The sequence below is a fragment of the Prionailurus viverrinus genome, chromosome B3 (genome assembly GCF_022837055.1).
Source record: "Prionailurus viverrinus isolate Anna chromosome B3, UM_Priviv_1.0, whole genome shotgun sequence".
In the NCBI taxonomy this organism is placed as follows: domain Eukaryota; kingdom Metazoa; phylum Chordata; class Mammalia; order Carnivora; family Felidae; genus Prionailurus; species Prionailurus viverrinus.
The window spans coordinates 48,183,467-48,210,714 of NC_062566.1; the positions used below are offsets into that span (position 1 = coordinate 48,183,467).

The 27,248-nt window shown below is 35.1% G+C and overlaps 1 protein-coding gene across 4 annotated transcripts in view; it reads left to right on the forward strand.

The window, feature by feature from the left end:
* Window positions 1-27,248, forward strand: part of DMXL2 (Dmx like 2) — a 159,294-nt gene that overhangs the window by 98,026 nt on the left and 34,020 nt on the right. For all 4 annotated transcript variants that reach the window (XR_007152953.1, XM_047862502.1, XM_047862500.1 and 1 more), the window contains exons 14-22: window positions 494-583; window positions 3,049-3,166; window positions 8,843-8,962; window positions 12,023-12,250; window positions 14,386-16,062; window positions 18,998-19,108; window positions 22,915-23,084; window positions 26,266-26,363; window positions 26,792-26,957. Coding sequence is in view for 3 of the 4 variants with exons in the window: in XM_047862502.1 (XP_047718458.1) it covers window positions 494-583; window positions 3,049-3,166; window positions 8,843-8,962; window positions 12,023-12,250; window positions 14,386-16,062; window positions 18,998-19,108; window positions 22,915-23,084; window positions 26,266-26,363; window positions 26,792-26,957 (2,778 nt within the window). In the remaining variant the exon portion in view is untranslated. The remainder of the gene's footprint in view (window positions 1-493; window positions 584-3,048; window positions 3,167-8,842; window positions 8,963-12,022; window positions 12,251-14,385; window positions 16,063-18,997; window positions 19,109-22,914; window positions 23,085-26,265; window positions 26,364-26,791; window positions 26,958-27,248) is intronic.

Genomic DNA, 27,248 nt, shown 5'->3' on the forward strand with positions numbered 1-27,248 from the left:
GAGAGTATCCCATGCAGTCTCCATGCCTAGTGTGGGGCCAGACATGGGGCTTGATTCAATGACCCTGGGATCATGACCTGAGTCAAAATCGAGAGTCAGATGCTCAACCTACTGAGCCACCCAGGTGCCCCCAGACTTTAAATGGTATTGCAGATCTGCAAACCATACACATGGGCATTGGGCCAGACCCTCAGCCATGTCTGTCTTGAAGCTTTAAGACAGCAAAATGAGACATGTTGAAAGAACTAGATGCCTTGAAGTTAAGCACTATTTAGGTAAACACTATAGATTTTTCTAATTGGTTTGTTAATGTTAAACATGAGAATAAGATTGAATATAGAAGTTTGAAATATTTCTTTGAATGTATGAATTGACATTACTGCCATTGCCAGTAAGTGAATATTTAGAGGATCCCTCAATGTCTGAGATGCTATATCATATTGACAGATTCATGCATTGTTGATCATTAACATTTTGTGTTTTTTGTTTACAGAAACTTATTGGAGAAGTGTTTAATATTGTGAGCCAACAGTCTACTGCTCGACCTGGCTGCATTATTGAACTCGATGCAATAACCAACCAAGTAAAAACATGCTTGTGAATTGGGGATATTAATATACTTCATCCCAGAATGCTTTATTTGCATCTATTTCATTCTCAGAATAATTTTCTTGTTTAGTACTAAATGTAGCCAGCTTCTCTTGATTTCCATAATGAAAATCTAATGATTTAGGAATTACTCTCCAGTTGAATTGTACCTGTAGCCCTATTTCCTATTTAAAGATCATTTGATTGAGTGAGGGAAACCATGAAGGAAAATACAGTACAGCTGCATAGGAGCTTGGTTAGTGGTTTCTCTTTATATTATTACTCATTTCAGCTCAGTTTATAGTTTCAGCTTTAGAGTGTTGGCCTTGTTAGGCTGAATGTTAGATATTTTATATCCAGTAGAATGCAGATGAAAGTATACATGTACTTTCTAATCACAGTCTTGTGTAGTCACTGTTCTTCCCAGCTACTATCTAGGAAAGAGGGAGAACCCTTCTCCCTACAGCCACTTTGTAAATTCCTTTCTAGCCCTTAGGATATTTGTTTCTTCAGGATCATGTTGATGGACTAAGGGATAGAACTAATATATTCATTCTAAATAGGAAAAAAAAAGATTTTTTTGGTGAGGAAGTTAGCAATATTTTCAAACAAGGAAATGAGGAATGAGCTAATCATATTTAAAAATAAATATAGTTATGTTGTTATTTTTTCCATGATGCCTTGCATATTCTGTTGGGGAAAATGTAATAATTTCCAGCAATGAAGAGAAACTATCATGTCAGCTCTTGGCAACAGAAATGTGGCTGCCAGACTCAAATTACTAATGCCTTCAAGGAGGTCCTTAACCTGTGATTTCCTTTTTCTGTCCTCCATAGAGGTATAGGAGAAGAGTGGATTGTCTTCATTCCCATAAAGGTCTTAATTTTTAAAAAAAAATTTTTTTTTTCAACATTTATTTATTTTTGGGACAGAGCGAGACAGAGCATGAACGGGGGAGGGGCAGAGAGAGAGGGATACACAGAATCGGAAACAGGCTCCAGGCTCTGAGCCATCAGCCCAGAGCCCGACGCGGGGCTCAAACTCACGGACCGCGAGATTGTGACCTGGCTGAAGTCGGACGCCTAACCGACTGCGCCACCCAGGTGCCCCAAAGGTCTTAATTTTTAAAGGACTGGGTGTTAAAGTCATCTCCCACTTTAGCTCCTTCTCTTCGGGGGCCACTCTCACTTAGCATTATGCTTTTTACTGGTCTTAATTTTTAAAGGACTGGGTGTTAAAGTCATCTCCCACTTTAGCTCCTTCTCTTCGGGGGCCACTCTCACTTAGCATTATGCTTTTTACTTCATACCTGTTCAAGATTTTTTCCCCTCTAGTTGTGGTTCTCTTTAACACAATGGCTGGTAAACAGCAAGCACTGATAAATGGCTTAGGCTTATAAATTACAAAGTTTAAAACTCATTCTAGTTGTGGGCCCAATGTGCTGTATTATTTTTATATCCATGAAACGTCACCCTTCCCTTTTCATTTATTTTTTTTTCCTTTGGGGCAGTTACCTTTTGTTTTTATTATAAATGTGAAGGGATTTTTGGTTTCTATCTGGAGAGACATAAAAATACTATATAACTTTCATAAAAATTCTGTGGGTCAGCCTAATCTTACAGTTCTTTTATTTCTGTGTACTTTGCAAGGAGGTTGATTTCCTTTATTCTGTAAGATTTAGCCCACAAGGAAGATTCATTCCTTCCTTGAAATCTGTGGCGTAGTCATCCAATTATCTTGACACACTTCCATAATAAGATTTTGTTTGGATTTAGTCTTTCCTTGAATTTCAGCTCACTTTTGTGATTATAAGGAGCCATTTGTGATTATTTTTATTTTTTTTCTGTATTGTTCAAAACCACGTTTAGCATAGCAGTAGCAGCTCACAGTGATGTCTCATCCCTCCTTTTAGAAATCCTAGTTACCTACATGTAGCTACATTAATCCAGAGATGTGTCACTCAGCTGCCTGTTATAGGGCCCCTCATAATTCCCTCTAGACAGACTGGGAATGCTTTGAGGATTTATTTGGGTTCTCAAGTGGAATTAGGAAAACCAAGTGAATCCTGTACCAGTTACCTTATTACGTAGTCAGCATACCCTTCTCCAGCCAGTCACAAGACCTGATATTTTTGAGTTCCCAATTGTATAGATCACTTATGGGTGTGTGTGTGTGTGTGTGTGTGTGTGTGTGTGTGTGTGTGTGTGTATTCAGAAGCAGATCTTTTTATTTCTTTTTATTATTCAATTCTGCTATGGGCTGTAGCATCTTTTAAAGCAATTTTCTCTGCCCAGGTGATTTAATGATTTTTTTCCTGTTGCTTTTTCCTTTCTAATTCATTAGTTAATAAAGAATAGAAATTGTTAGATTTATTTCTTATACATTAGTGTTCTTAGGAGATGAGGGGTGGAAGATAGGGAATTTCAATGATAAAACTTCATTTTTTTTTCATATTTGTAGTGTGGCTCAAATACACAGTTGCTTCATGTGTTTCAAGAAGACTTCATTATAGGATACAAACCACATAAGGAAGATATGGAGAAAAAGGAAACAGAAATATTTTTTCAGCCATCACAAGGTACTTTTAAAAAATAGTCTTGACTTTGATACCTTAATATTAAAAAAAATCTCCAAATTTATATTGAGTGTGGATCTTTATATCAAAAGTCATCATTCATAATTTTTAGTAAATAATACCATGTGATTTCTGTAAAAATTGCTTGTTTGTGAAGAAGGCATGTGAGTGAAAATTACATTTTTAAAGATAGTTTCATTGATAACCTAGATTTTGCCAAGAAAATGTTAGTTATGAAACCTAGCTTAACTGTTTTAAAAAGTAATTTTAATTGTTCAATTCTACAAGTAAATTGTTTTGATTGGTAGTAAGTTCCCTGTGGTGTCTTAAGCAAACCATTTAATTTTAGTGTAAGTATTTTTTTTTTAATTTTTTAATGTTTATTTATTTTTGAGAGAGAGAAAGACACAGAGTATGAGCAGGGGAGGGGCAGAGAGAGAGGGAGACACAGAATCTGAAGCAGACTCCAGGCTCTCATCTTTCAGCATACAGGCCGATGCAGGGCTCAAACTCACGAATGGTGAGATCACGACCTGAGCCAAATTTGGACCCTTAACCGACTGAGCCACCCAGGAGCCCCTTAGTGTAAGTTTTTTTTTTGTTTAATTTTTTTTTTTCAACGTTTATTTATTTTTGGGACAGAGAGAGACAGAGCATGAACAGGGGAGGGGCAGAGAGAGAGGGAGACACAGAATCGGAAACAGGCTCCAGGCTCTGAGCCATCAGCCCAGAGCCTGACGCGGGGCTCGAACTCACGGACCGCGAGATCGTGACCTGGCTGAAGTCGGACGCCTAACCGACTGCGCCACCCAGGCGCCCCCTTAGTGTAAGTTTTTAAAAGTCCCCAATAAATTGCTAGAGACCATTGATGAATATAGAATATAAGACATTGTTTTGTATGCTATATCAGGAACCTCAGATACACTGGGAATTAAAGGTACCACCTCATAATTTCCCCCTCTGATGTGTTGTATTTGTTTTTGTGTTTCGGAAGAAAGTAGTTTTCCATAAGAGCTTTCAGGAATAGACCCCATATGATGTTTAGTTGAAACTTTATTATTTAGCTTAAAATGTTTCTTTTAAAAGTCAGAACTTTGTAATTATAAAACAGTCATGTTCTCTTTGAATGTAGAACGTATTTGAACATAGAGCAAATAGAATGCTTTCTTTTTGAAAGAAGGAAAGACATATTCTACTTTAAGAATGCATTTTATATGAGGAACATTCTTTTAGTTTACAAAAGGTTTCCAGATGTTTTATCTCATTTGGTTATAGATTGTAAGTATCTAAATGGACATATTTAATTTTCTTGGTATAGCTTATATCACAGAAGTATATATAGATATTTCAGTACAGTATTTCTACCAAATTTATACAGTTAAGTGCCTTTTCTTTAGTGAAAAATAAGAAAGAATGAATTTTTATCTTCTATGAGGCTTACCTTAAACATATCTTCACTGCTTACTAGTAATTTTTTTCCTTTTATGTATTTTGCTTTTTATTTGAATACTTTTCTTCTTGATAAAGTTATTAGTTGTCACATTGTTTTATTTCACTGTCACTAGGGCATAAAATTACTGCTTTATAGATTTAAAACGTGCTTTTCCATAGTATTTCACCTTTACAAAGATTTAAACTCTTTTATATGCTTTCCAACAGACCTAGGTACTGTTTATCGTTCTACTTCTAACAAGAAATTCATGCCAGTCTACTAGAAAATGCTTATAGAGAGTATTTTATTATAATATTTTTAATTGAAAGACTTAAATTTAAAAATATTTTATTTCCCTCTTTTGACATTTCTTTATGTCATTGCAAAATTATGCCAAAGGATTTCCCATGCCTTTCTTGGTTTTCCTTTAGATGTTGTACAAAATTTCTTTGACATTCTTCTTGATTTTGAAGCTATTTTCTTAAAAGACTTAATAGGTAGACTTTCTTTTTTTCCTGCCCCTACCTTATTTTGTACTTTCTAAGTTTTAATTAAAATTTAATTTCTTTTAATTAAGAAAAATGCCTATTACAGACAAAAGTAGAGTGCATAGTCTAAAGATTTTAAGATTTTGTTGCACTTGCTTTACCTATCTTATTTTCTTTTCCTTTGTTCCTGAATATTTTATTTTATTGTATTTTTATAAGTTTTATTTATTTGTTTTGAGAGAGAGAGAGAGAGAGAGAGCACACAAGCAGAGGACGGGTAGGGAGAGATGGAGAGAGAGGATCCCTAGCAGGCTCCCTGCTGTCAGTGCAGAGCCCAATGGGGCTTGAACTCAGAAACCGTGAGATCATGACCTGAGCCGAAATCAAGAGTTGGATACTTGGACTGAGCCACCGAGGTGCTCCTTGAAACATTTTAAAACAAACCTAGTCATCATATTGTTTCACTCCTGTGTACTTCCATATGCATTTCTAAAAATGACCTTCTTACGTGAGTGCTTTTATCACATTGATAAATAACAAAATTCCTCAGAATTGTGTAATACCTAGCCCATGTTAACTTGATTCAGTTGTCTCAAAAATGTCAAAATTTATTTTTTAATTTGTTTGGATCTGTATCCAAACAAAGTTCACACATTGTATTTCATTTTTGAGAGTCTTTTAAACTAACGTGACCCCCCCCATTTATACTCTCATTATGCTACTTGATATAGAGAAAGTTATTTTATAGCAATTTCTCTAAGTAGTTACTTGCGGTGTCATTCAAACTTTCTCCTGTAAAGTACAAATTACCTCTGTAGATTTGATTAGATCCAGGTTCAACTTCCTAGGTGAAGCTGTGTCCTTTATAGAAGGACATAAGAAAGAACATCACTTAAGATGTCTCATTTTTAGTGATGCTAAGATGCAGAAGATTCATATGATAGGTGATTCCAGTGTAATATTTGCCAGCAATCTGCTATATCATGGTTTCTTTTTCTTTTTTTTTAAATTTCTTTTTACATTTATTTATTTTTGAGAGACAAAGTGAGACAGAGCACAAGTGGGGGAGGGGTAGAGACAGAAGGAGACACAGAATCCTAAGCAGGCTCCAGGCTATGAGCAAGCATTCAGCACAGAGCCTGACATGGGGCTCGAACCCACGAACTGCGAGATCATGACCTGAGTCGAAGTCGGTCACCAAACCGACTGAGCCACCCAGGTGTCCCTCTTTTTCTTTTTAAAAAATGTATATTTATTTATTTTGAGAGAGAGTGCCTGAACGAGCAGGGGAGGGGCAGGCAGCGAGAGAAGGAGAAGTCTCCCAAGCATGCACTGTGCTCTCAATGCAGAGCCCAGTGCAGGGCTCAATCCCATGAACTGTGAGATCATGTCCTGTGCCAAAAGCAAAAGTTGGACATTCAGCCAACTGAGCCACCCAGACACCCTGTCTACTATATCATGGTTTCTTCCATTAATGTTTTTTACTCCATTATTTCATTAAGGATTGCAAAGTTATGTTTTCCTAATCTTATCAGTTTTCATTTATTATCTGGAAAGTATTTGTAAAGAAAAGCTTTCCCTTATCAACTGAAGCTATTTGGTTACTTTGAAATACAGAGTTATTTTTAGGAAACGTAGGGTAAGTATTTAGCTCCTTCCCTTTAATTGGCAATTTCAGAGGAAGGAGTTTGTGCCCAAGTTATCAGCAGGTATTACTGATGAATATGATGTTGTTTGGTTCAAGTTGCTCCAAGTTTGTCCTGAGTCCTTTTGACACAATCTCATTGTTCTTGCTAGTTTACTTTCTTTCAGGCACCATAAGTCATCCTAAGCTCAGGTTACAGATATCCTTTGCAAAAATGGAGTCATCCCTCCAAACTGTTCTTTTTAATGAGGTGTGGTATTTAGAGACCACGATTAGAGCTCTAGCAGTGCTCGTTGAGTTGTCATTGAATGTCAGTGAGTTGTCATTATGGATTTTCTTTCTTTCTTTTTTATTTTATTTTAGAGAGAGAGAGAGAAAGGGAGAGAATCTTAGCCAGGCTCTATGCTTAGTGTGAAGCCTGACACAGGGCTCTGTCCCACAACCCTGGGATCATGACCTGAGCTAAAATCAAGAGTCAGATGCTCAACTGACTGAGCCACCCAGGCGCCCTGGGTTTTCATTTTTAAAGACAGTTTTTGCTCAATATCACTCATAAGCAAGGAAATGCAAATCAAAACCATAATATCACCTCACACCTGTCAAAATGGCTAAAATCTAAAATACAAGAAATAACAAGTGTTGGCAAGGTTGTGGAGAAAAAGGAACCCTCATGCATTGTTAGTGGGAATGTAAACTGGCAGAGCCACTGTGGAAAAAGTATGAAAGTTCCTCAAAAAATTAAAAACAGAGCTAGCCTATGATGCAATAATCATACTACTGAGTATTTACAGAAAGAATATGAAAACACTGATTCAAAAGGATATATGCACCCCTATGTTTATCGCAGCATTATTTACAATAGCCAAAATATGGAAGCAACCCAGATGTCCATTGATAGATGAGTGGATAAAGAGGATGTGGTATGTGTATGTATGTGTGTATATACACACATACATACACACATACATACACACAATAGAATATTTTTCAATCATGAAAAAGAATGAAATCTTGCTATTTCCAGCAATATGGTTGGCACTAGGGAGTATGGTGCTAAGTGAAATAAGCCAGTGAGAGAAAGACAAATAACATGTGATTTCACTCATAACTGGAATTTAAGAAACAAACTAACAAAGGGAAAAAAAGAGACAAACCAAAAAACAAACTCTTATCTATAGAAAATAGATGGTTACTAGAGAGGAGGTAGGTGGGAGGATTGGTGAAATAGGTAAAAGTGTTAATAGTATGCTTATTTTGATGAGCACGGAGTATATATAGCGTTGTTGAATCAGTATATTGTACGCCTGAAACTAATGTAATATTATATGTTAACTACATTAGAAGAAAAAATATAAAAAGTTTTTGTTCTGTGTAGATCTCATTTTCATATATGAAAAATAAAATTGTCAACAGGGAAAATTACTTCCACAATGCCTTATCATAAAAAAATGCATGAAATTTCTAAACAGTCTTTTCTATATCACCACTACTGCCCCTCCCCGTGACTTTTAATTTTTTTAATGCTATTTTCATATAGGAAAATCAAGATAAATGTTACTTCAATTTTCCAAATAAGGAGTTAATGCCCCAGTTACTGTGGGGGCATCGAGTGAAGCTGACTATGCTCTTGCATACTCTCTTCCCCTTTTGCTCTATGTCTTTCTTCTTTTCTCTCTCTCCTTCCCTCCCTCTCTCTGCCTTCCTCTCTCCCCCCGTTTCTCTTCCTTCCATTCCTTTTGTTTTTTCTTGCCCTTCCTTTCCTTTTTCTCTTATGTGCCCTTTCTTTCTCTTTTGCTATTTTTATAAACTCATGGTTTTCTCTATAGTCAATATGTTCTAATAAATTACATTCACTTATTCTTTGATGCTCAAATTGTCCATCTTTGACCAATAGGTATACCTTCATATTGGCTTTTGTGTACTTTTGACATAGCCTCATTAGTCTTTGACAGCTACCTAACTTTTGACATAAAAATGAAATATAATTGCTCCTAAATATCTGTTCTGCCATCTTCTTCCTAACTTGTATATATATCAAGAGATGTTTTTAAAAAGTATCTTTCTTTTAACCCAATAGAAAAATAACTTAAATAAACTTTTCCTTTGAACAATAGGGTATCGTCCACCACCGTTTTCAGAAAAGTTCTTTCTAGTAGTAATTGAAAAGGACAGCAATAATTACTCTATTCTCCATATGTGGCACCTTCATCTTAAATCTGTACAGGCATGTTTAGGTAAGTAATTATATTATAATTATATGCAGAGATGATATGAAGTGAATTCATTTTACTGAATGTTTTAGGTTGATTAATTCTTTAAAATGAAGATCCAGTGAGCTATAAATTGAGTTGCTGGATTGAAGTATGGATATGCCAAGATTTTAATTACAAGATCATACATAATTGATGAAACAGGTTAATATAAAAACAAACCAGTCATGGGTGTGTTAGACATCTATTTAAAAAGTTTGATCAATTTATTTTTTTCAGTTAATATTTATTGAATTGTTCTAGGTACTGTTCTAGATACTGTTTCTATAAATCCGTTTTTACCAAAGAATTAATATTGTGCTTTTCTGTGGATTAATACACACTGCACACACAGTATACATTAGCTTTAGCATCACTCTGAGAAGCAGATTTTCTATTTATAAAAACATGATGGAACATCTGAAGCTCATACGTAGAACTGTGTAGAATGTTAAGAAATCCAACAATACATTATTTTAGCCATGGTTTTGCTGTACACATTCATGTTAATTTCATAGCATATTAGAAAATCTGTAGTATGAAGCAAAGAAATTGATCATGGATCTTTTCTTTTACAACAGACTTTTACTTTTTGAGAGATCATTGTTAAAATGAACTGCACAGATAGCCATACCAAACTGTAGCTGCTTTAAACTGGTTAACTCAGAATACTTAAGAGTTTTGTTTTTTTTTTTAATTTTTTTTAACGTTTATTTATTTTTGAGACAGAGAGAGACAGAGCATGAATGGGGGAGGGGCAGAGAGAGAGGGAGACACAGAATCCGAAACAGGCTCCAGGCTCTGAGCTGTCAGCCCAGAGCCCGACGCGGGGCTTGAACTCACAGACTGCGAGATCGTGACCTGAGCCAAAGTCGGACACTTAACCGACTGAGCCACCCAGGCGCCCCTGGAATACTTAAGAGTTTTTAAAAGATTTTATTTTTTCTGGTGGTTATATTATTCAGCTGATTTTATACACATTAAACATTTAAAATACAAGTCAACTAATATATATTTTTTCATTCCCTTTGTAATTCACATTATCATATAACTGTAAATAGCTGTTCTAACTGGGCCATGAACTAGTGTTAGAAAAGCCAAATGATTTGATAGAAACTTTACTTGTGCCCAGTTGAGCCTAATCATTTTGAGGCAGCAGGAATCCAAAAGTTCTTTCAAAAGAAAGTTCTGAAGTTAATTCTTGGTGTTACGTATTGTTTCACAAAAATGGAAGAATAGAGTGATCTTAAACCAACTTGTCAGGAAGAGAATTTTTAACACACTGGAGTTGGACACAGAACCAGGAATGGTTCTGAAGAGATTAATAGAGGTAGTAACAGATCCTTGTGGTAGGACAGGAAGAATGTGATACCTTCTGTCCCCACTGCTTATGAGGGAAGTGTTCCCACTGCTATTCCCCTAAAGCCAGGGCTAGTATAGAGTTGCTTGCTTACTCTGTTTCTAATAGTAGTAGAAGGTCACAAATAAGAAGATTACAGTAGAGGCAAACAAATAATATGCTCCCTTCAACTACGACAGGAAGCATCTTCTATCTTTTGGTTCTAACGTTCACAAGAGATTTAATATAGTATATATTGTCATTCACAGCTTATACTTGACTATATCAGTATGTTGAAAATCCTGGCAGAGAATGAAATTATGTGCTTTAAATTCAGATGGGGAAGGAACAGGTTTACTACCTTTCAAGTGCCAGGCACTGAGATAGATAAATACTTTATATGTGTGAGATAGATATTATCCCCAGTGTAGTAATGGAATAATATTAAGTAACTTGACCAAGTCCCACGTCTAGCTTATCATAGGACCAAGTTTCAAAATCAGGTTTTCTGGCTCTACAGCCTTTGTTTTTTTTTCTTGTTCTTATTTTCTTTCTTAGCATGAGATATACATTAGAAAATCGCCTGGTTTACAGGAAGAGGAATAATATAGTTCAACCTTATTTTGCAGATGAGAAAATAACCAGAGATGGTCAGGTGCCTTGTGTGAGGAAACATATCTAGTTAGTGGTAGAGTTAGGAGTAGTGCTTTTTTTCTGCTGAATACTGATGCAAGTTTGTAGTCTCATTCTCTTTTATGGACAATGTTTTTATATTTCTCATCTAGTGGTCTGCCATTCTAAAGTAGATGGATACATTTGCCATCCACCAGAAGCAAAAGGGGATTACTTACCATCTCTTATTAATCTACAATTAATATACAAAGCAAGCATCATCCTTGCCCTTGATAAAGTCATAGTCTAATTGGAGTAGACAGGCACACAAATAAATAAATGCAATTCAGAGTGTCCCTCCCATGTATCAGAAGCACAGATAACTGAATCTGCTTAGAGATTTATATTCCATTCTAATGTAAAAGCTGGAAACTCTTGGGAAGAAGATCAAGGTCAATATCCCTTACAAAGCTAGTCAAATAATAATGTCTTAAAATTGCTTAGAACTTTATTTTTTGTGTTTGTTTCTGAAATCATCTTGTTGCAACACTTGGTAGTCAAGAGACTGGTGTTTTAGTGTCTTCTTTGCTCCTAGCTAATTATATGGCTTTAGGAAAGTCATTATGCTCTCCAAACCTAAGTTCTTTCATCTACTATGTGAGGTAATACCTTGTTATTTCTCAAAGTTTGATTCATGATGCTATGTTTCAGAAACACCTAGGATGCTTATTAATACAGATTTTTGTGGTCTACCCCAAAACAACTGAATCATTCTTTGTGTGGTGAGGCCCAGGAATCTGCAAGTTAATAAGTTCCACCTCAAGCTTTTGATATTTTTTAAAGGTTGAAAACATTGGACTAGATAACTTGAGTTTTTTTCTAGCTTTTACATGTGATTAAGTCTGTCTGTGTGATGGAGTTGGTGATAGTAAAATAGTTAAAAATCTGTCAGGGTAACTGAGCAAAAGTCTAAAAATTGGCCTTGTCTCCAAAGCACTTTAAAAAAAACCATGTTTCTTAAATGATAACAACGTATTATTCTAGCTAATGTATATAGTGATGATAGTAACATATTTCATAATTTATTTTCAAAGCTAAAGCTTCAGAAGGTATTTCATCAGAGAGTCTACTTTCAGTCCCTGGACAGAAGAATGTAGACTCTTCTCCAGAAACATCTCCTAGTGTGAGCCCCATGCCACATTCTGCATCAATTGCCAATCTTCAAACTGCTAGTAAACTTATTCTGAGTTCTAGACTGGTATATAGCCAACCTCTTGATCTCCCAGAAGGGGTTGAAGTAATAAGAGCAACACCTTCAGCAGGTAAGGTAACTTTAAGACTAGGCATTCGCAGCTCAGAGTGGTCTTCAATCGTGAAATGCACAAACCCTTCTGAAATATGTGCTATGGTGACAATTGTAATTTTCTGGTAATGACGTATATGTTTAGAAATATGTCTTTATTAGAAAGTTTTCTGTGATGAATATAATCGGCCTGACAGAAAATGATGTAAATATTTTAATGTGAAGTTTCTTGCCTGCACTATGATTTCCTATAAATAGGAATGGTATGATAGTACAATTGTAAAGAACATATGTATTCATTTGCAGATAATCAAAACTTTTTTTTTAATTAAGCCTTTTCATTCATGTTGTGCTAATCATGTGTCACTTTTATTAAATAAGTTTGAAGAGGAATTGGCAGATACTTTGGGGAAAAAATGTAGGATATGAGATTATAGTTTGGCTAGCCTAGAATGATACTGAATTTAACAAGGTGGATAAGACAATTTGGAGGGCAGGTATATTTAAAATGATCTGTCACTTGTAGAACCATAATTGAAGAGTTCCTAGAATAGTATTTTTTGGGAACTAAAATTGGAGGGTCAAGCCTATTCCAGTTACTGGTGAATGATTTTGAATATGAGGGTTCTTATATTCATCCATAAGATAGGCTTGAATTCAGAGTTAGAAAGATGACATTAATGGTTTACTCTGGGCTTTTGTGGCTGGTGCAGATATGGGCCAGTTTTTGAATCTTTCACAGTATTTGGAAAGTTTGGGATGTACTCAAAATAAATTTATTGGAATTGATAAAAATAAATTCTGTTTTGTAGGGGCTTTATAAAATGTTTTTAAATGTATTAATTGGCAGTAACACTCCAAGGGAAGTAGTAACATGACCCCTACTATTTAGATGGAACAGGCTCAGATGTTTAAGTGGCTTTCTCACTGTGCAAAGGTATTGATAGACCAGAACTTGAATCCCAGGTCTTCTGAACCCAGTCCTTATCACTGTTACTCCTTAGGTTATAGTTGACAGTGGATGTGTGGTGTTAGCCTTCAGCAGTCAGGAATAAATATGAGGATTCTGGTTCACTGTTAAGAGAATATGAATTAACCCTGGTAAAAATGGTGAGATCTAGCAATCTGTTTAGCTGTCTGAAAACATTTTGATGGTAGGGGTAGATCGAGGGTCTGGATTATTCGAGGGCAGGTTAGGGACATTTGAATGGGAAAGTGTAATGACTACTTAAGAATCCACGTGGAGAAAGACAGATACCATATGTTTTCACTCTTACGTGGATCCTGAGAAACTTAACAGAAGACCATGGGGGAGGGGAAGGAAAAAAAAGCTAGAGAGGGAAGGAGCCAAACCATAAGAGACTCTTAACAACTGAGAACAAACTGAGGGTTGATGGTGGGGGGGAGGGAAGAGAGGGTGAGTGATGGGTATTGAGGAGGGCACCTGTTGGGATGATCACTGGGTGTTGTATGGAAACCAATTTGACAATAAATTTCATATTAAAAAAAAATCTATGATGAAAGGGGAAGCTTGGGTGGCTCAGTTGGTTAAGCTTCTGACTTCAGCTCAGATCATGATCTCATGGTTCGTGAGTTCAAGCCCTGCGTCGGGCTCTGTGATTACAGCTTAGAGCCTGGAGCCTGCTTTGGATTCTGTCTGTGTGTCTGTCTCTCTCTCTCTCGCTCCCTGCCCCTCCCCTGCTCGCTCTCTCTCTCTCTCTCTCTCTCTCTCTCTCATAAAATAAACATTAAAAAAACTGAAAAAAAAGAATCTATGATGAAAATGATTAAAAATGGAGACAATTCCAGTGAAGGCATATATAAATTCTAGCAGATAACAGATTTAGTGATTAAGGATTGACTTGTTTTATTGTGTTTGAATTTTATTTTAATGGAATATTCACCTCATTTAAACGTAATTATGTAAAAACTAATTGATGATTATTGCATATTTTTATTTCACCACTGGACTGTTTAAGCTTCATATAGATACTTTAGCCAGTGGACATTTAGTATAAAGCCCTAGTTAAGGGGAGTTTGCAGAATTATGAAGAAGCTTATAGTGGCTTTGGATTTATCACATTCTAGAACTTGATTATTAGCATTATATTTTATGGTTCTATTGTCATGACTACCTGATTTTTCTTTTTTAAGGCCATCTGAGTTCTTCTTCAATTTATCCAGTATGCCTCGCACCTTATTTAGTGGTTACAACTTGTTCTGACAATAAAGTACGCTTCTGGAAGTGTAGTATGGAAACCAGCCTGCAATGTAAAACTGATGAGAAGGAAGCTTACCATTGGAGGAGATGGCCCTTGATGAATGATGAAGGAGAAGATAATAGCAGTACAGTGAGCATTGTGGGAAGACCAGTTGCTGTTAGCTGTTCATACACAGGTCGCCTTGCCGTGGCTTACAAACAGCCTATCCACCACAATGGTTTTGTTTCTAAAGAATTTTCCATGCATGTTTGCATCTTTGAATGTGAATCCACAGGAGGATCAGAATGGGTTTTAGAACAAACAATTCATCTTGATGATTTGGTCAAGGTTGGGAGTGTACTTGATTCAAGGGTCAGTGTTGACAGTAACCTATTTGTGTACAGCAAATCAGATGCACTTTTGAGCAAGGATAGATACCTTATTCCGAATATCAAACATTTAGTACATTTGGATTGGGTATCAAAAGAAGATGGCTCCCACATTCTCACAGTGGGTGTTGGCGCTAATATCTTCATGTATGGGCGGCTTTCAGGAATTGTGACTGAGCAGACCAATAGTAAGGATGGAGTAGCTGTCATTACTTTACCACTAGGTGGTAGTATCAAGCAAGGAGTTAGGTCAAGGTGGGTTCTTCTTAGATCTATAGACTTAGTGTCTTCTGTGGATGGTACACCTTCACTGCCTGTTTCTCTCTCCTGGGTGAGAGATGGGATATTGGTGGTAGGAATGGATTGTGAAATGCATGTATATGCACAGTGGAAGCATGCTGTCAAATTTGGAGACATTGAAGCTGATAGTCCCTATGCAGAAGAGACAGTAATACAAGATCATTCTGCCTTTAAATCTAATATGTTGTCAAGAAAAAGCATCGTTGAAGGAACAGCTATTGCTGATGATGTTTTTTGTTCACCAACTGTAGTTCAAGATGGTGGCTTATTTGAGGCTGCACATGTACTTTCACCTACTCTCCCACAGTATCATCCAACTCAGCTGTTAGAATTGATGGATTTAGGGAAAGTTAGAAGGGCTAAAGCTATTCTCTCTCATTTAGTAAAATGTATTGCAGGTGAAGTTGCAATAGTTAGAGATGCTGATGCTGGAGAAGGAACTAAGCGACATCTTTCCCGAACGATTAGCGTTAGTGGCAGTACAGCAAAGGATACAGTCACCATAGGAAAGGATGGTACTCGGGATTATACTGAGATAGATTCTATTCCTCCATTACCATTATATGCACTGCTTGCTGCAGATCAAGATACAACCTACAGAATTTCAGAAGAAAGTACAAAAATACCACAGGGCTATGAAGATCCTACCAAAAGTGAACCAGAAGATCAGTATTCAGAGCTGTTCCAAATCCAGGATATAACAACAGATGATATAGATTTAGAGCCAGAAAAGAGAGAAAACAAATCAAAAGTAATAAATCTTTCTCAATATGGACCTGCTTACTTTGGCCAAGAACATGCTAGGGTACTTTCAAGTCACCTTATGCACTCAAGTCTACCAGGCCTTACCCGTTTGGAGCAGATGTTCCTTGTAGCTTTGGCTGATACAGTGGCTACCACCAGTACTGAGCTTGATGAAAACAGAGATAAGAGTTATTCAGGTAAAAATTCCCACTAAAATTTATTAAGTTATGAATAGAACCATTTGTATAATTTATATAGTGACTCACGTATTAAATTGCAGTCTTTTTATAACCTTGCAGTGAAAAGACTTCTCTAGCTAACACTTACTGTTAAATAATATGATTAGTTGTAAAAGAAAAGACAGTTGGGGTAGGCTGTGACTTGCACATGATTTCATGAATTTTGATGTCTTTGTGTGTGTTCTTGTATGAGTTTTTACTCTGAAAGTTTTGTGTGATTTTAGATATATGTAGTCTTTTTTCAAACATATTGACTCCTGTGACTTATTTTAATTTTTATTTACTTTTAATAATAATAATGGACCATTTGTTAGTTTTACTATTGAACCATGAGACTTATAGGGACCATGAACTCAACCATTTCTAGGTATAAATATTTTTTTACAATTACCTAATTTCTCCAAAAAGTCTCTTGAGAAGGAGGTTTTATACATTTTACTATAATGTGTGTCTTGATTAATTTGCTCTAAACCAGAACATTTTTGGCTGTCTCCTGAAACTAGATTCCATTCTCTTTTATGCAGATAGTTGAATTATAAATGATGGCATTTGTGTTGATTATAAATGATGGCATTAGCAAAGGAAACCGAAAATTATTGATCATTCATTCATTCAGTAAATATTGTGGAGGAGTGAACAATGGCTATGTGCCAGGCACTTTATGTACTTTATCATACTTAATTATCACAACAATCTTCTGGTAGGTAGCTATTATTATACTAAATTTTGTAGATGAAAACACTGATCCTTAGGGAGATGAAGTGACATATGAGATCACACAGGTAGTAAGTGGCAGAACTGGGGTTCATATGTGGATAAATCATTGCCTCCCAGCCTGTACCCTTACTATTTCACAAGATTTCTAAATTTGACGGTAAAAGACTGTTCCTCAGAGCTACCTGGAATATCTCTCTTCATATAGGTCTATATACTTAAATCTCCAAAGTTTTCTCTTCGTAGATTAAAATAACTAGAGACCTTAGGTTTTTCTATGACCTATTTTCTAAACGTGTTAATTTTAAAAATTCTGATTATTAGGATAAATTGTGTGCAATAGAGCAAGCTTCTCCCCAGAATAGCCTTAAGCCTTTGTTGAAAATTTAATATACATTAGAATTTTTACTCTGGGATATTAAGAAGATAAATATGCCACAATCCATGAAAAACAGTTTAAACTTTTGGATACAAAACAATATGATTGGCTAGGCAAGTGTAAAAATGGCTCTTCCTGGTTACAGTGGACTTTCATGAGGTAGATAAGGCAGGAATTAATGTCTCCATTTCACAGGTGGGAAAGTGAAGCTCAGAGTTTAAATATGTTGCACATCTCAGTGAATAGATTCTAAGTAAATTGATTCTTTTAAATGGAATTAGAGGCATTCCTGACTCTGTTTTCTTTCACACCCCATATCCAGTCTCCTGACAAATGCTACTGGTTCTTTCATATCCAGAATTCAGTCATTTCTCACCACCTCTCCTGTTAACACTCTGGTCCAGGTCACTGTCACCTCTTGCCTGGTTATTGACGGTCTCTTAAACTGCCTCAGTCTTGTCACCTCAGTCTGTTCTCACATAGGATCCAGTGATTAATCACATTTAATCTCTCTGGTGTTCAACATACACGAGTAGCTTGCTATCTCACTTTAGACTAAAAGCCAGAGATCCCTGTGTGACCTGTGTTCATTTTCATTCTACTACATTGACCTCCTTGCCAGTGTACAAAGTACACTACACACATTCCTGTCTCAAGGTCTTTGCACATATTGTTTCCTCTGTGTAGAATGCTCTTTTTCCAAATTTATGCCTGGCTCATTCCCTTACCTCATCAGATTTCTGCTGAAACATCATCTTCTTGGAAAGTTCTTCCCTGGCTATACTTGATAAAATAGAACCTTCTTACTCCAGTACTCTCTGTCAAGCCTACTTTTTATTTCTCTCTATAGCATTAACTTTCCACCAGACACTTTTTGTTTGTTGTTTCTGTGTCCTAAAATATAAGCAATATAAGAGGAAGGATTTCCTCTTACTCACTGCCAAATCCCCAGCACCTAAACTATGACTCACTTGTAGTAGATGCTTGATTTGTTGAATGAATGAATGAATGAATGAGTGAGTGAATGAATATAACTAATGGGAAGTAGAGCTGGAACTTGAACTTTGAGAATTTAAAACATTTTATTTTCTTCTAGAAAATATTATTTGATTCAACATTCTTAGCACTTTCTAAGTGGCAGTTAGTGGGCTGGGTGCTGTTAATAGTTTTGCATTGCTTTTTTCCAACAGTGGCTGTAGTTTGATTAAGCTCACCATACTTTCATACCTTCATGCAACTTGTAAATAAGAGTAAGTTTGTGGAATTAGGTTAAGATTCAGCCTTAACTCTGGAAAACTAGCCTAGGGAATCAAATTTCAAATCTTTCATGGTACTATATTTCAGTTGAGCTAACCAAACTAGAAGATACTGCCTAATTAATGATAATAATGATAATAATGATATCATTTTAGATATGTAATTCCTATTTTTTAAATCTCACCTAGGAAATGCTTTTTAAAATTATACTTAGCTTACTATAGTTAATATATTCTTTATTGGATTTCAAGATTTCATTTATTATGAATAGCTATAATGACTATTATTACCTGTACTAATAGACAATTATGTTTTCTCCAGTCATTTTTCATTTGGGAATTTTAGCCTTTACACATTTTTTTTTGTAAAGATACATGTTCTATATATACTATATATATATATATATACTTAAGTGTTCACAAAGGAATACACTCAAACATACATTTTGTATATATTATTATTACTGAATTTAATGTTTATTTCCTAATTTTTTTATTGGTTTGTTACCTATTTCCTTAAATATATTTTCTGCTTACTTTATAGGAAGAGACACATTAGATGAGTGTGGTTTGAGATACTTATTAGCTATGCGTTTGCACACATGCCTTTTGACGTCACTGCCTCCTTTATACCGAGTACAGCTACTTCATCAAGGTATTTAACTCATTGTCTGAACCTTTGTGCAACTTTTATTTCATATTTAAATGAAATATTTGGATTTATATTTGTGTATAATATGCATATTTGTCATTAGCCTTAAGATCTTCTTGTCACATAGTACCCACTTAACCACTTTACTGTGCATCTTTTAGCTCTGTTCTGTGACTTTTACTATTTAGTTTCTATTTCAGTTTCTCAGCTTTTACTCGCTGAAGTTGTAGTAGCCTAGGAGTAAACCTGATAAGCTTGAGGCCATAACCCAAAGTCGCCCTGAATTTCTGTGACGTCTGATGTCTTTTCTTTAAAAATTATGTAAATTTTTCCATGTGTTTTTTATGTTTATCTTAGTATAAGCATTTTAAGTCCTGTACTCACAAGTAAAGCTGATATTCCAAGAATATCTGCCATCTAGAGATGCAGTAGCTTTGCATACTTGTAGCACACTGCCGCACCCCCTGATTTGAGATGTAAGGATTTCTACCAGCTGCCTAATTTACAGATTGAAAAACTGAAACTTTTTATAAAGTGACCCGCCTAGGATAGAAGGCTATTTGTGAATAGAGTTGGAATTAGAATCCCAGCCCAGTGCATTTTTCATTAGACTATGTTTCTTTTTAAACCAGCATCCTGGACACAGTCTCATAATTAATGTTTTAGTGTTGAAGGAATTAGAATATCAGACTTTATATAACACTTACCCTTTACCCTCATAAATGTTCTTTGAAAATTTGATTTTAAATAGCTATCTAATATTCTGTCATGTCTCTAAACTGTGTTTCATCTATCCAGTCCTTTATTTTTGAAACAAATATTGCTGATTTTCTTTTCTATTTGAATTATCGCTGTAATGAATGACCTTAAAACCTTGCATATAAATATTTTTTGTGTATATCTGATTATTTCCTCATGTTACTTTTCCATCATGGAGTTACAGTATTAGAGGGCTTGAAAATTCTTAACTCTTTTTTTTTTTTTAAAGGTAGTTGTTTTATTTTTAATGTTTGGGTTGACAGTTTACAGTATTGCCAGGCTAATTTTCTAAACTCTGAACATAACTATATCTTAGTATCTTTTATTCAAATATAATTAATATACCATCTTAATTTCAGGTGTACAATATAATGATTCATCAATTCTGTACAGTTTTCAGTGCTCATCAAGATAAGTGTTTCACCTGTTCCCCCACCCACCTCCCCTCTGGCAGCCACCAGTTTGTTCTCTGTACTGAAGAGTAAAATTTCATAACTCTTGATAAGTATTGCCACAGACAGAAACTGTACTCATTTACATTCCAAGAGGCAATGTTTGATGATTTCAATAACACATTGTTAACACTTGATATTATCATTTTAAACAATCTGTGCCATTTGGATAGGTTTAAAAAATGTTAACTCAAAGGTCTTTTAAATTGTCATTTTAAATGATAGTCAAATAGTACTGAATCACTTAATAACAATTATGTACTTTCCTAGGGAGATCTAACACACCTCTAATTTCTAAAGCTTTGTTAAATTCCATTTTCTCTTTGACACAGTTAAAATATTGGAGATAAGTGACTGGTGTTACAGGTGATGATCTTTGGGAATAGGTCTCAGGGGAAAAGTTAAGTAGCCAGTCTATAGATAGAAAGGCTAAGAAGAACAAGGAAAAACTGCAAAGAATAGCCTGCTATTTAAACCAAAACCAAAAAAACTGCCTGTTTGTTCCTCTGTTTTTTTTCTTCTTAATATCTTTTTTTTTTTTTTTTTTTTTTTTTTTTTTTTTTGGTATTAAGATATGTGGCAGGTCACTTTAATCTCTGTAGTTACGATTTTTTAATCTATAAATTAGGGGGCTGATATAAATCCTTGTATCTCAAATCAGGGGGTGTGGCAGTGTGTTACAAGTATGCAAATCTTCTGGATTACTGTATGGCACATATTCCTGAAACATCAGCTTTACTTGTGAGTATATGACTTATAACACAGTGCTTATATTAAAACAAACATAAATAGTTAGGCTTCCAAATATATTCACTGATCTTTTAATCTTGCTTTCCAAACCTAATTTCCCCTGACATACATATGTTTTTTGTTGTTGTTTTCTCTTATTCATACCAAAAATTGAACTAATCAAATTTCATTTAAGGGTATAGAATGTAACATATTTTATATTATTCTTTATATTATAAATTTGCTGTTATCAAAAGTATACTGTATGCATTGCTATGTAATAATAACTTTTAAAGCAAAGTTTGAGTTATTTGATGTAGTGATTATTTCTTAAATCAGGCAAAGATTTAAATGAGAAAATTAATCTTCCTTTTAGGTTCTGAAAAACTACAAATTGGTGTTTCTTAAAATTTGACAATTTTCCCGTAAATTTATGGTGACAAAGTTTGTTGCATTGATTTTTGTGATGTGATTTCAAACACAGTTGTATATAAATGTTAGTAATGGGAAATTAAGAGTTAAGATTATTATTCAAAATGGTCATAATAGTTTTTTTTTTTTTTGAGAGACAGAGAGCAAGCTAGTGTGTGTATGTGTGTGTGTGTGTGCATGTGCGTTGGGGGGAGAGAGGCAGAGGGAGAGGGAGAGGAGAATCTTAAGCAGGCTTCATGCTTAGCGTGGAGCCTGACATGAGGCTCCATCCCATGACCCTGGGACCATGACCTGAGCTGAAGTCAAGAGTCAGATGCTTAACCGACTGAACTACCCAGGTACCCCAGTTTTTCCCTTTATACTTTCTAAAGGAACTGTTGTGAAACCGTAAGGATTAGAAAAACTATATTGTAAGTCTATATAGTAGTTGTTAATGAAAAAATTATATGTAGTAATGTCTCTGGTCTTATAGCATGGAGAAGCCTGTGTTGTGACTGTCATTGACCTCAGACATGTCTTTGTTTCAAAAACTGGTCCATATAGATGGCTACTTGGACCAGTTTAGGCTTGCTCCTAGGCTCCTGTGGGTTCTTCTGGGCTTTCTCACTTACCTGTCACCACTCTGTATGTGTCATTTCCCTCATGCTTCCTCTTCACCTGCTCTGAGTGGAATAAAGTGTTATCAATAGTTAAACTATTGATAAACTTCCTTGTACTTCAAAGTCTGACGGTGTCACTAAACCCATTTTGTTGCCTCTAAGTACAGGCTAGAGCCCTGTCATTCTTCTACCAGGGCGGAACAAATTTGCCATATACCATCAGTATTTGGCAGCTTTAACTACTTTTAACTGAGGTGCTGAAGGCAGAGGAATGTGTCTCCTGACTGTTGTTCCCTTGAACTCTCTTGAAGGTTAGAGTTTACTTTAAAATGATACTTAGTTCCTTGGCCAGAGGGATGAATGGGGCAGTTTTCAGTATTCAATACTAAAATTCATATTATGGTCTACAAGCAAGTGGCATTGTGAAAAAACACCCAGAGACACAGGGCCAAGATATTTTATTTTGACCAAAGCTTTCACTGTTGATAAATTTGGGGTGTGTGTGTGTGTGTGTGTGTGTGTGTGTGTGTGTATAAATGACTCAATGTTCAAATATCTTTCCATTGATCACGTTTTGGTGTCTCTAGTTTTGCAGAGACAAAAAGCAAATACTTTGGAAAAAAGATGGATATTTTAGTTTTGTGTATCCTGCCATTGATCTTGTATTTAGAAGCTTAGAGTGTAAAGTCCTGAAGTCCTGATAAAAGACTTCCTTTCACCCATTTTTTTTGCTTGAAAATTCTTCTCCAGGATGAGTGAATACAGGACTATGTGAAAAACTGTTTTTGTTATTTTTGGATATAGTTCTGAAGGTTATTATTTTGCATTTCTAATTTAGGTGTGTCTACCTGCCATTTTGCCTGGGCTTTTCATTCTGAGGCTGAGGAAGAACTAATTAATATGATTCCGGCAATTCAGAGAGGGGACCCTCAGTGGTCTGAGCTAAGAGCTATGGGAATAGGTTGGTGGGTCAGGAATATTAACACTCTTCGAAGATGCATTGAAAAGGTAACTTTACTTCATTGGATGTTGAAGTTAAAAAAAAATCTTAAAGGATAAAAGATATCATGTTCCAGAAAATCTGTAGTGGGGAATTAGTTTGTACATCTTGAGATCTTAAAAATTTCTTAAATAAAAAGTTTTGGAGATTCCAAAAACTTGAACTTTATAAAATATGTAGTGTATCAGTTGCCTTTTACCATATATGCTGAGTTTATAATATTTGTAGAATTACTTATGTTCTGCTATCATTTGAGGTGGTTCCTAGTTTGGGAAAATGCAAAAATCTTTTTTTTTTGATAACTGAAAGTTTGTCACAGTTATGAAAAGTACAGCATAGAGAATATAGCCAATAAAATTATAATAATACTGTACTGTGACAGATGGTGACTGTACTTACTGTGGTGAACATTGCATAATGTGTAGTATTGTCAAATCACTGTTGTACACCTGAAATTAATATAGCATTGTGTGTCGGCTGTACTTTAATAACGATATTAAAAAAAAACAAATCTAAATTTAGAAAGCAAACTTTGGTTCTTATCAGATCATGTTAGTTATATATGAGAATTCTTTTTATATAACGGATTCTCTGTATGACTAGGTTAGTAAATAGCAAACTTCCTTTGCACACTTAAAATACCATTCCATAAAAGATTTTGATTTATGTGCACTTGAAGAACATATCTGTGGCAGCAAGTTAAACATGCTATTAAAAAAATTTTTTTTGAGAGAGAGCATGAATGTGCACATGAGTGGGGGAGGGGTAGAGAGGGAGAGTGAGAGAGAATCCCAGGCAGGCTCCATGCCCAGCACGAAGTCCGACAAGGGGCTCAGTCTCATGACTCTCAGGTCACGACCTGAGCCGAAATCAATAGTTGGATGCTTGACCGACTGAGCCACCCAGGCGCCCCACTACAAAATTTTTTAAAGCAGGTTTTTGGAATCTGTTTTCTGGTAGATTCCCTTTAGAAAAAAAATTTATTAAGTTGTTTGTGGAAGCTGCAGGTTCTTTCAGTGTTGCAGAAACTAACCATTATTGGGCACCCTCTGCGTACCAGGTTTGTGCTAGTTGCTTTTCATAAATTATTTCATTAATCATTTCCTCAGTCCTGTGTTACCATCTCCATTTCCACCTGATGGAACTAGGACTAGAGAGGTTAGATAACCAGCCCAAACTGCCAACATTTATAAGTGTTAGATTTAGTCCGTGCCCTTTCTACTCTATAGGGGTTAGGAAAGTGGAATTCTCATTTATTGTTTACTTTTAGGAGTTCATTGACATTCTCGGAAATACAGTTAATGGTACTACATTTGTGAAGTATAAATTTATTTCTCCCAAGAGGAATTCATTCCTCTACAATGGGTGTCTTCAAATTTTAGTGTCAGAAGAATCACCTGTCAAACTTACTTAAAATGCATATCCCCCAGTCCCATTTTCATTTGGTAGGTTGAAGGTGGTTAGGGATGTGCCATATTCATCTCCCTTAAAATCCTGTGTTGCTGGTGTTTATCATGCCCCTCAGATCCCTTTGAAATGTGAGCACAGAGGTGTTATTTTTCCTGTTACATGTAAGGTAGCTGATATCAGTGTTTCTCCCTCAAAATAGGCACAAATGTAAGAAGGAATTTATTCTCACACCAACCAAATAATGTAGTTTCTGGTATATAGGGAAAGTTAATTGTTACAGCATGTAAATAACACAGTACCTGCATTAAATTTTTTATATTCCAAAGCAGTAGGAAAAAGAGGGCCTATTTTATCTGAAATGTTTCAGATGTTGTCTACAAAGATCTCTTTAATTTCTTGTCAGCAGTGTGTTTTGTCATTATAATTAAGTATCTCTGATATGTACATATGATTTATTTCCATAAGAAATATTAAAATTGAATCAAAGGGACATGTGAATTTGTTGCCTTGAGATGTATTATAAATAATTAGCAAAAAATGAATAAAAATTTCTCTAAAAATTACAACACATCAAAATACTAAGTTAAATGATTGAAGGCAAGAACATACTAAAAAAGGAGAAGAGGAATAAGCAAGCAAGTATTGAGAGTAAATCAGTTTCCATGATGTGGTTTCCCACTCTTCCATGCCTTGGTAGTTTCCTGTTTCACCATCAGTCAATGTGAGCTAATAAAACATCTGTTGTTTTTTACTGTTATATTTCTCAGCTTAGTGATTTGCAGAAGTTATCTAAGTATCTTTGAGAAATAAGATACGGTCAGTATGATACCATGTTCAGAACAATATAATTATATTACAATAATGTTACTGGCTTAATTTTTAAACTTTTTAACATTGGCTTGATCAGTTCTGTATGAATTCAGCAACTTTGGTTATATGGCTCCATGGAGATTATCAGTTATGTGCTCAAGACTCCCATGGAATTTCTAAGAACTGAAATTTGTAAGCACTTTAAAATAATGGAGCTTCAACCTTCTGTATTTTAATTACATACCAGAAAGAAGATGTCATTCCTTTAGAATTGTCAATTTTTGATTGGAAAAATACTAGAAAAGAATGTTTTCTAAAAAGTATGTTTAAAAAAAACTGGAACACTTAATTTTGTTTGTAGTTTTTAAATGTGTGTGTCTAGTTCCCAAGTCACAATATATAATAAATATTTATTCAATGAGTTGAGAGAACTTTAAATTGTGAAATCACATATACTGTAGCATTTAGCATTTTCGCTTTTACCAAATGTTATGAAAGGTAACGTTTAATTTTCAAGAAAAGGTCATATCTATTGAATATTCTGCCTTCTTTCTCTAGTTTTCTATGATAGACAGTTATTACTGCCTGGCTTCTAATCCCTTTTCTGCCCCTTACACTGTGACCTTAGAAAATTCACTTAACCTGTCTGTGTCTCATTTGCTTCTAGGAAGTAAAATGGGGGTAATAATAGTACCTCATGGATTGTGGTGATTGAGATAAGTGAAAGGCACTTAGATATGGTGCCTGGTGCATGGGAAGTAATCAGTACATGCTAGTTGCTGTTATTATTTTTATTATAATTACTGGCATACAAATGGTTGTCTCTAGGAGTATATATTATAAGCTGCTGGAGATTGTGGAATAGAGACAACTTTTCTCATTTCCATGGTTACTGTCAATTGTTGGTTAATTGGTTGTAATTCTTTTATCAAATAGTTAATTTAATAGAATATTTTATTTATCATTTAGGTTGCCAAAGCTTCTTTTCAAAGGAACAATGATGCCTTGGATGCTGCATTATTCTACCTTTCAATGAAGAAGAAAGCAGTAGTGTGGGGTCTTTTTAGGTAAATTTCCTCAGTTGTTAACATGATTTAATGGAGTTTTTCTGTGCTGTGAGTCTTCTGATGCTAATGCTTTTGAAAGTACTTAGATGTGTGAGCTTTGAACTTGATCAAATCAACTTACTTTTTGTATCTTGGTTTCTTTATCTGCAAAAAAATGGGCATAATATTTAGGTTAAGTTCAACTTAACCTAAAGGGTGGGATGTTGTTAAAAAAATTGACAAAAGCATTTTGAAAAGTAAAAAATGCTCTTGCTTTCTATTTACATGTATACAAGATATTTTGAACTTTCCTTATTAGAAGTGAAGTTTGATATCACTGAAGTTACTATTTTTTAGATGGATGTTTGAGGTTATTTTCGCTTAATCTACAAAGGATTAAAAATATTTTAAATTTCCTTATCTGCTGATATTTGTGTTCTGGTTCCCAGGTCACAGCATGATGAAAAAATGACAACATTTTTCAGCCACAACTTTAATGAAGATAGATGGCGTAAAGCCGCTTTGAAAAATGCTTTCTCTTTACTTGGAAAACAACGCTTTGAACAATCTGCTGCTTTTTTCTTGTTAGCTGGTTCATTGAAAGATGCCATAGAGGTATAAATAAGAAAACATGACATGAAATACTTCTAAGAGATTGCAAATCTGGAAAGGTCATAGACGAGAATGTAATTTTTTATCTTATGTTTGTAAGGACAACAAATAACTACAGAGGTTACTGAACGTAAATAGTGGCATGGTGATAAAAAAAATTATAAATAAATTCAAGTGTGAAACCTAAATGAAAAATTTTATATAGGGAATATTGCATTTCAAGATAAGTATATGCACTTCAAACATATATGTATCAAAAAATGGCAAAAATGGTTTATGAATATTTTCTTCCTA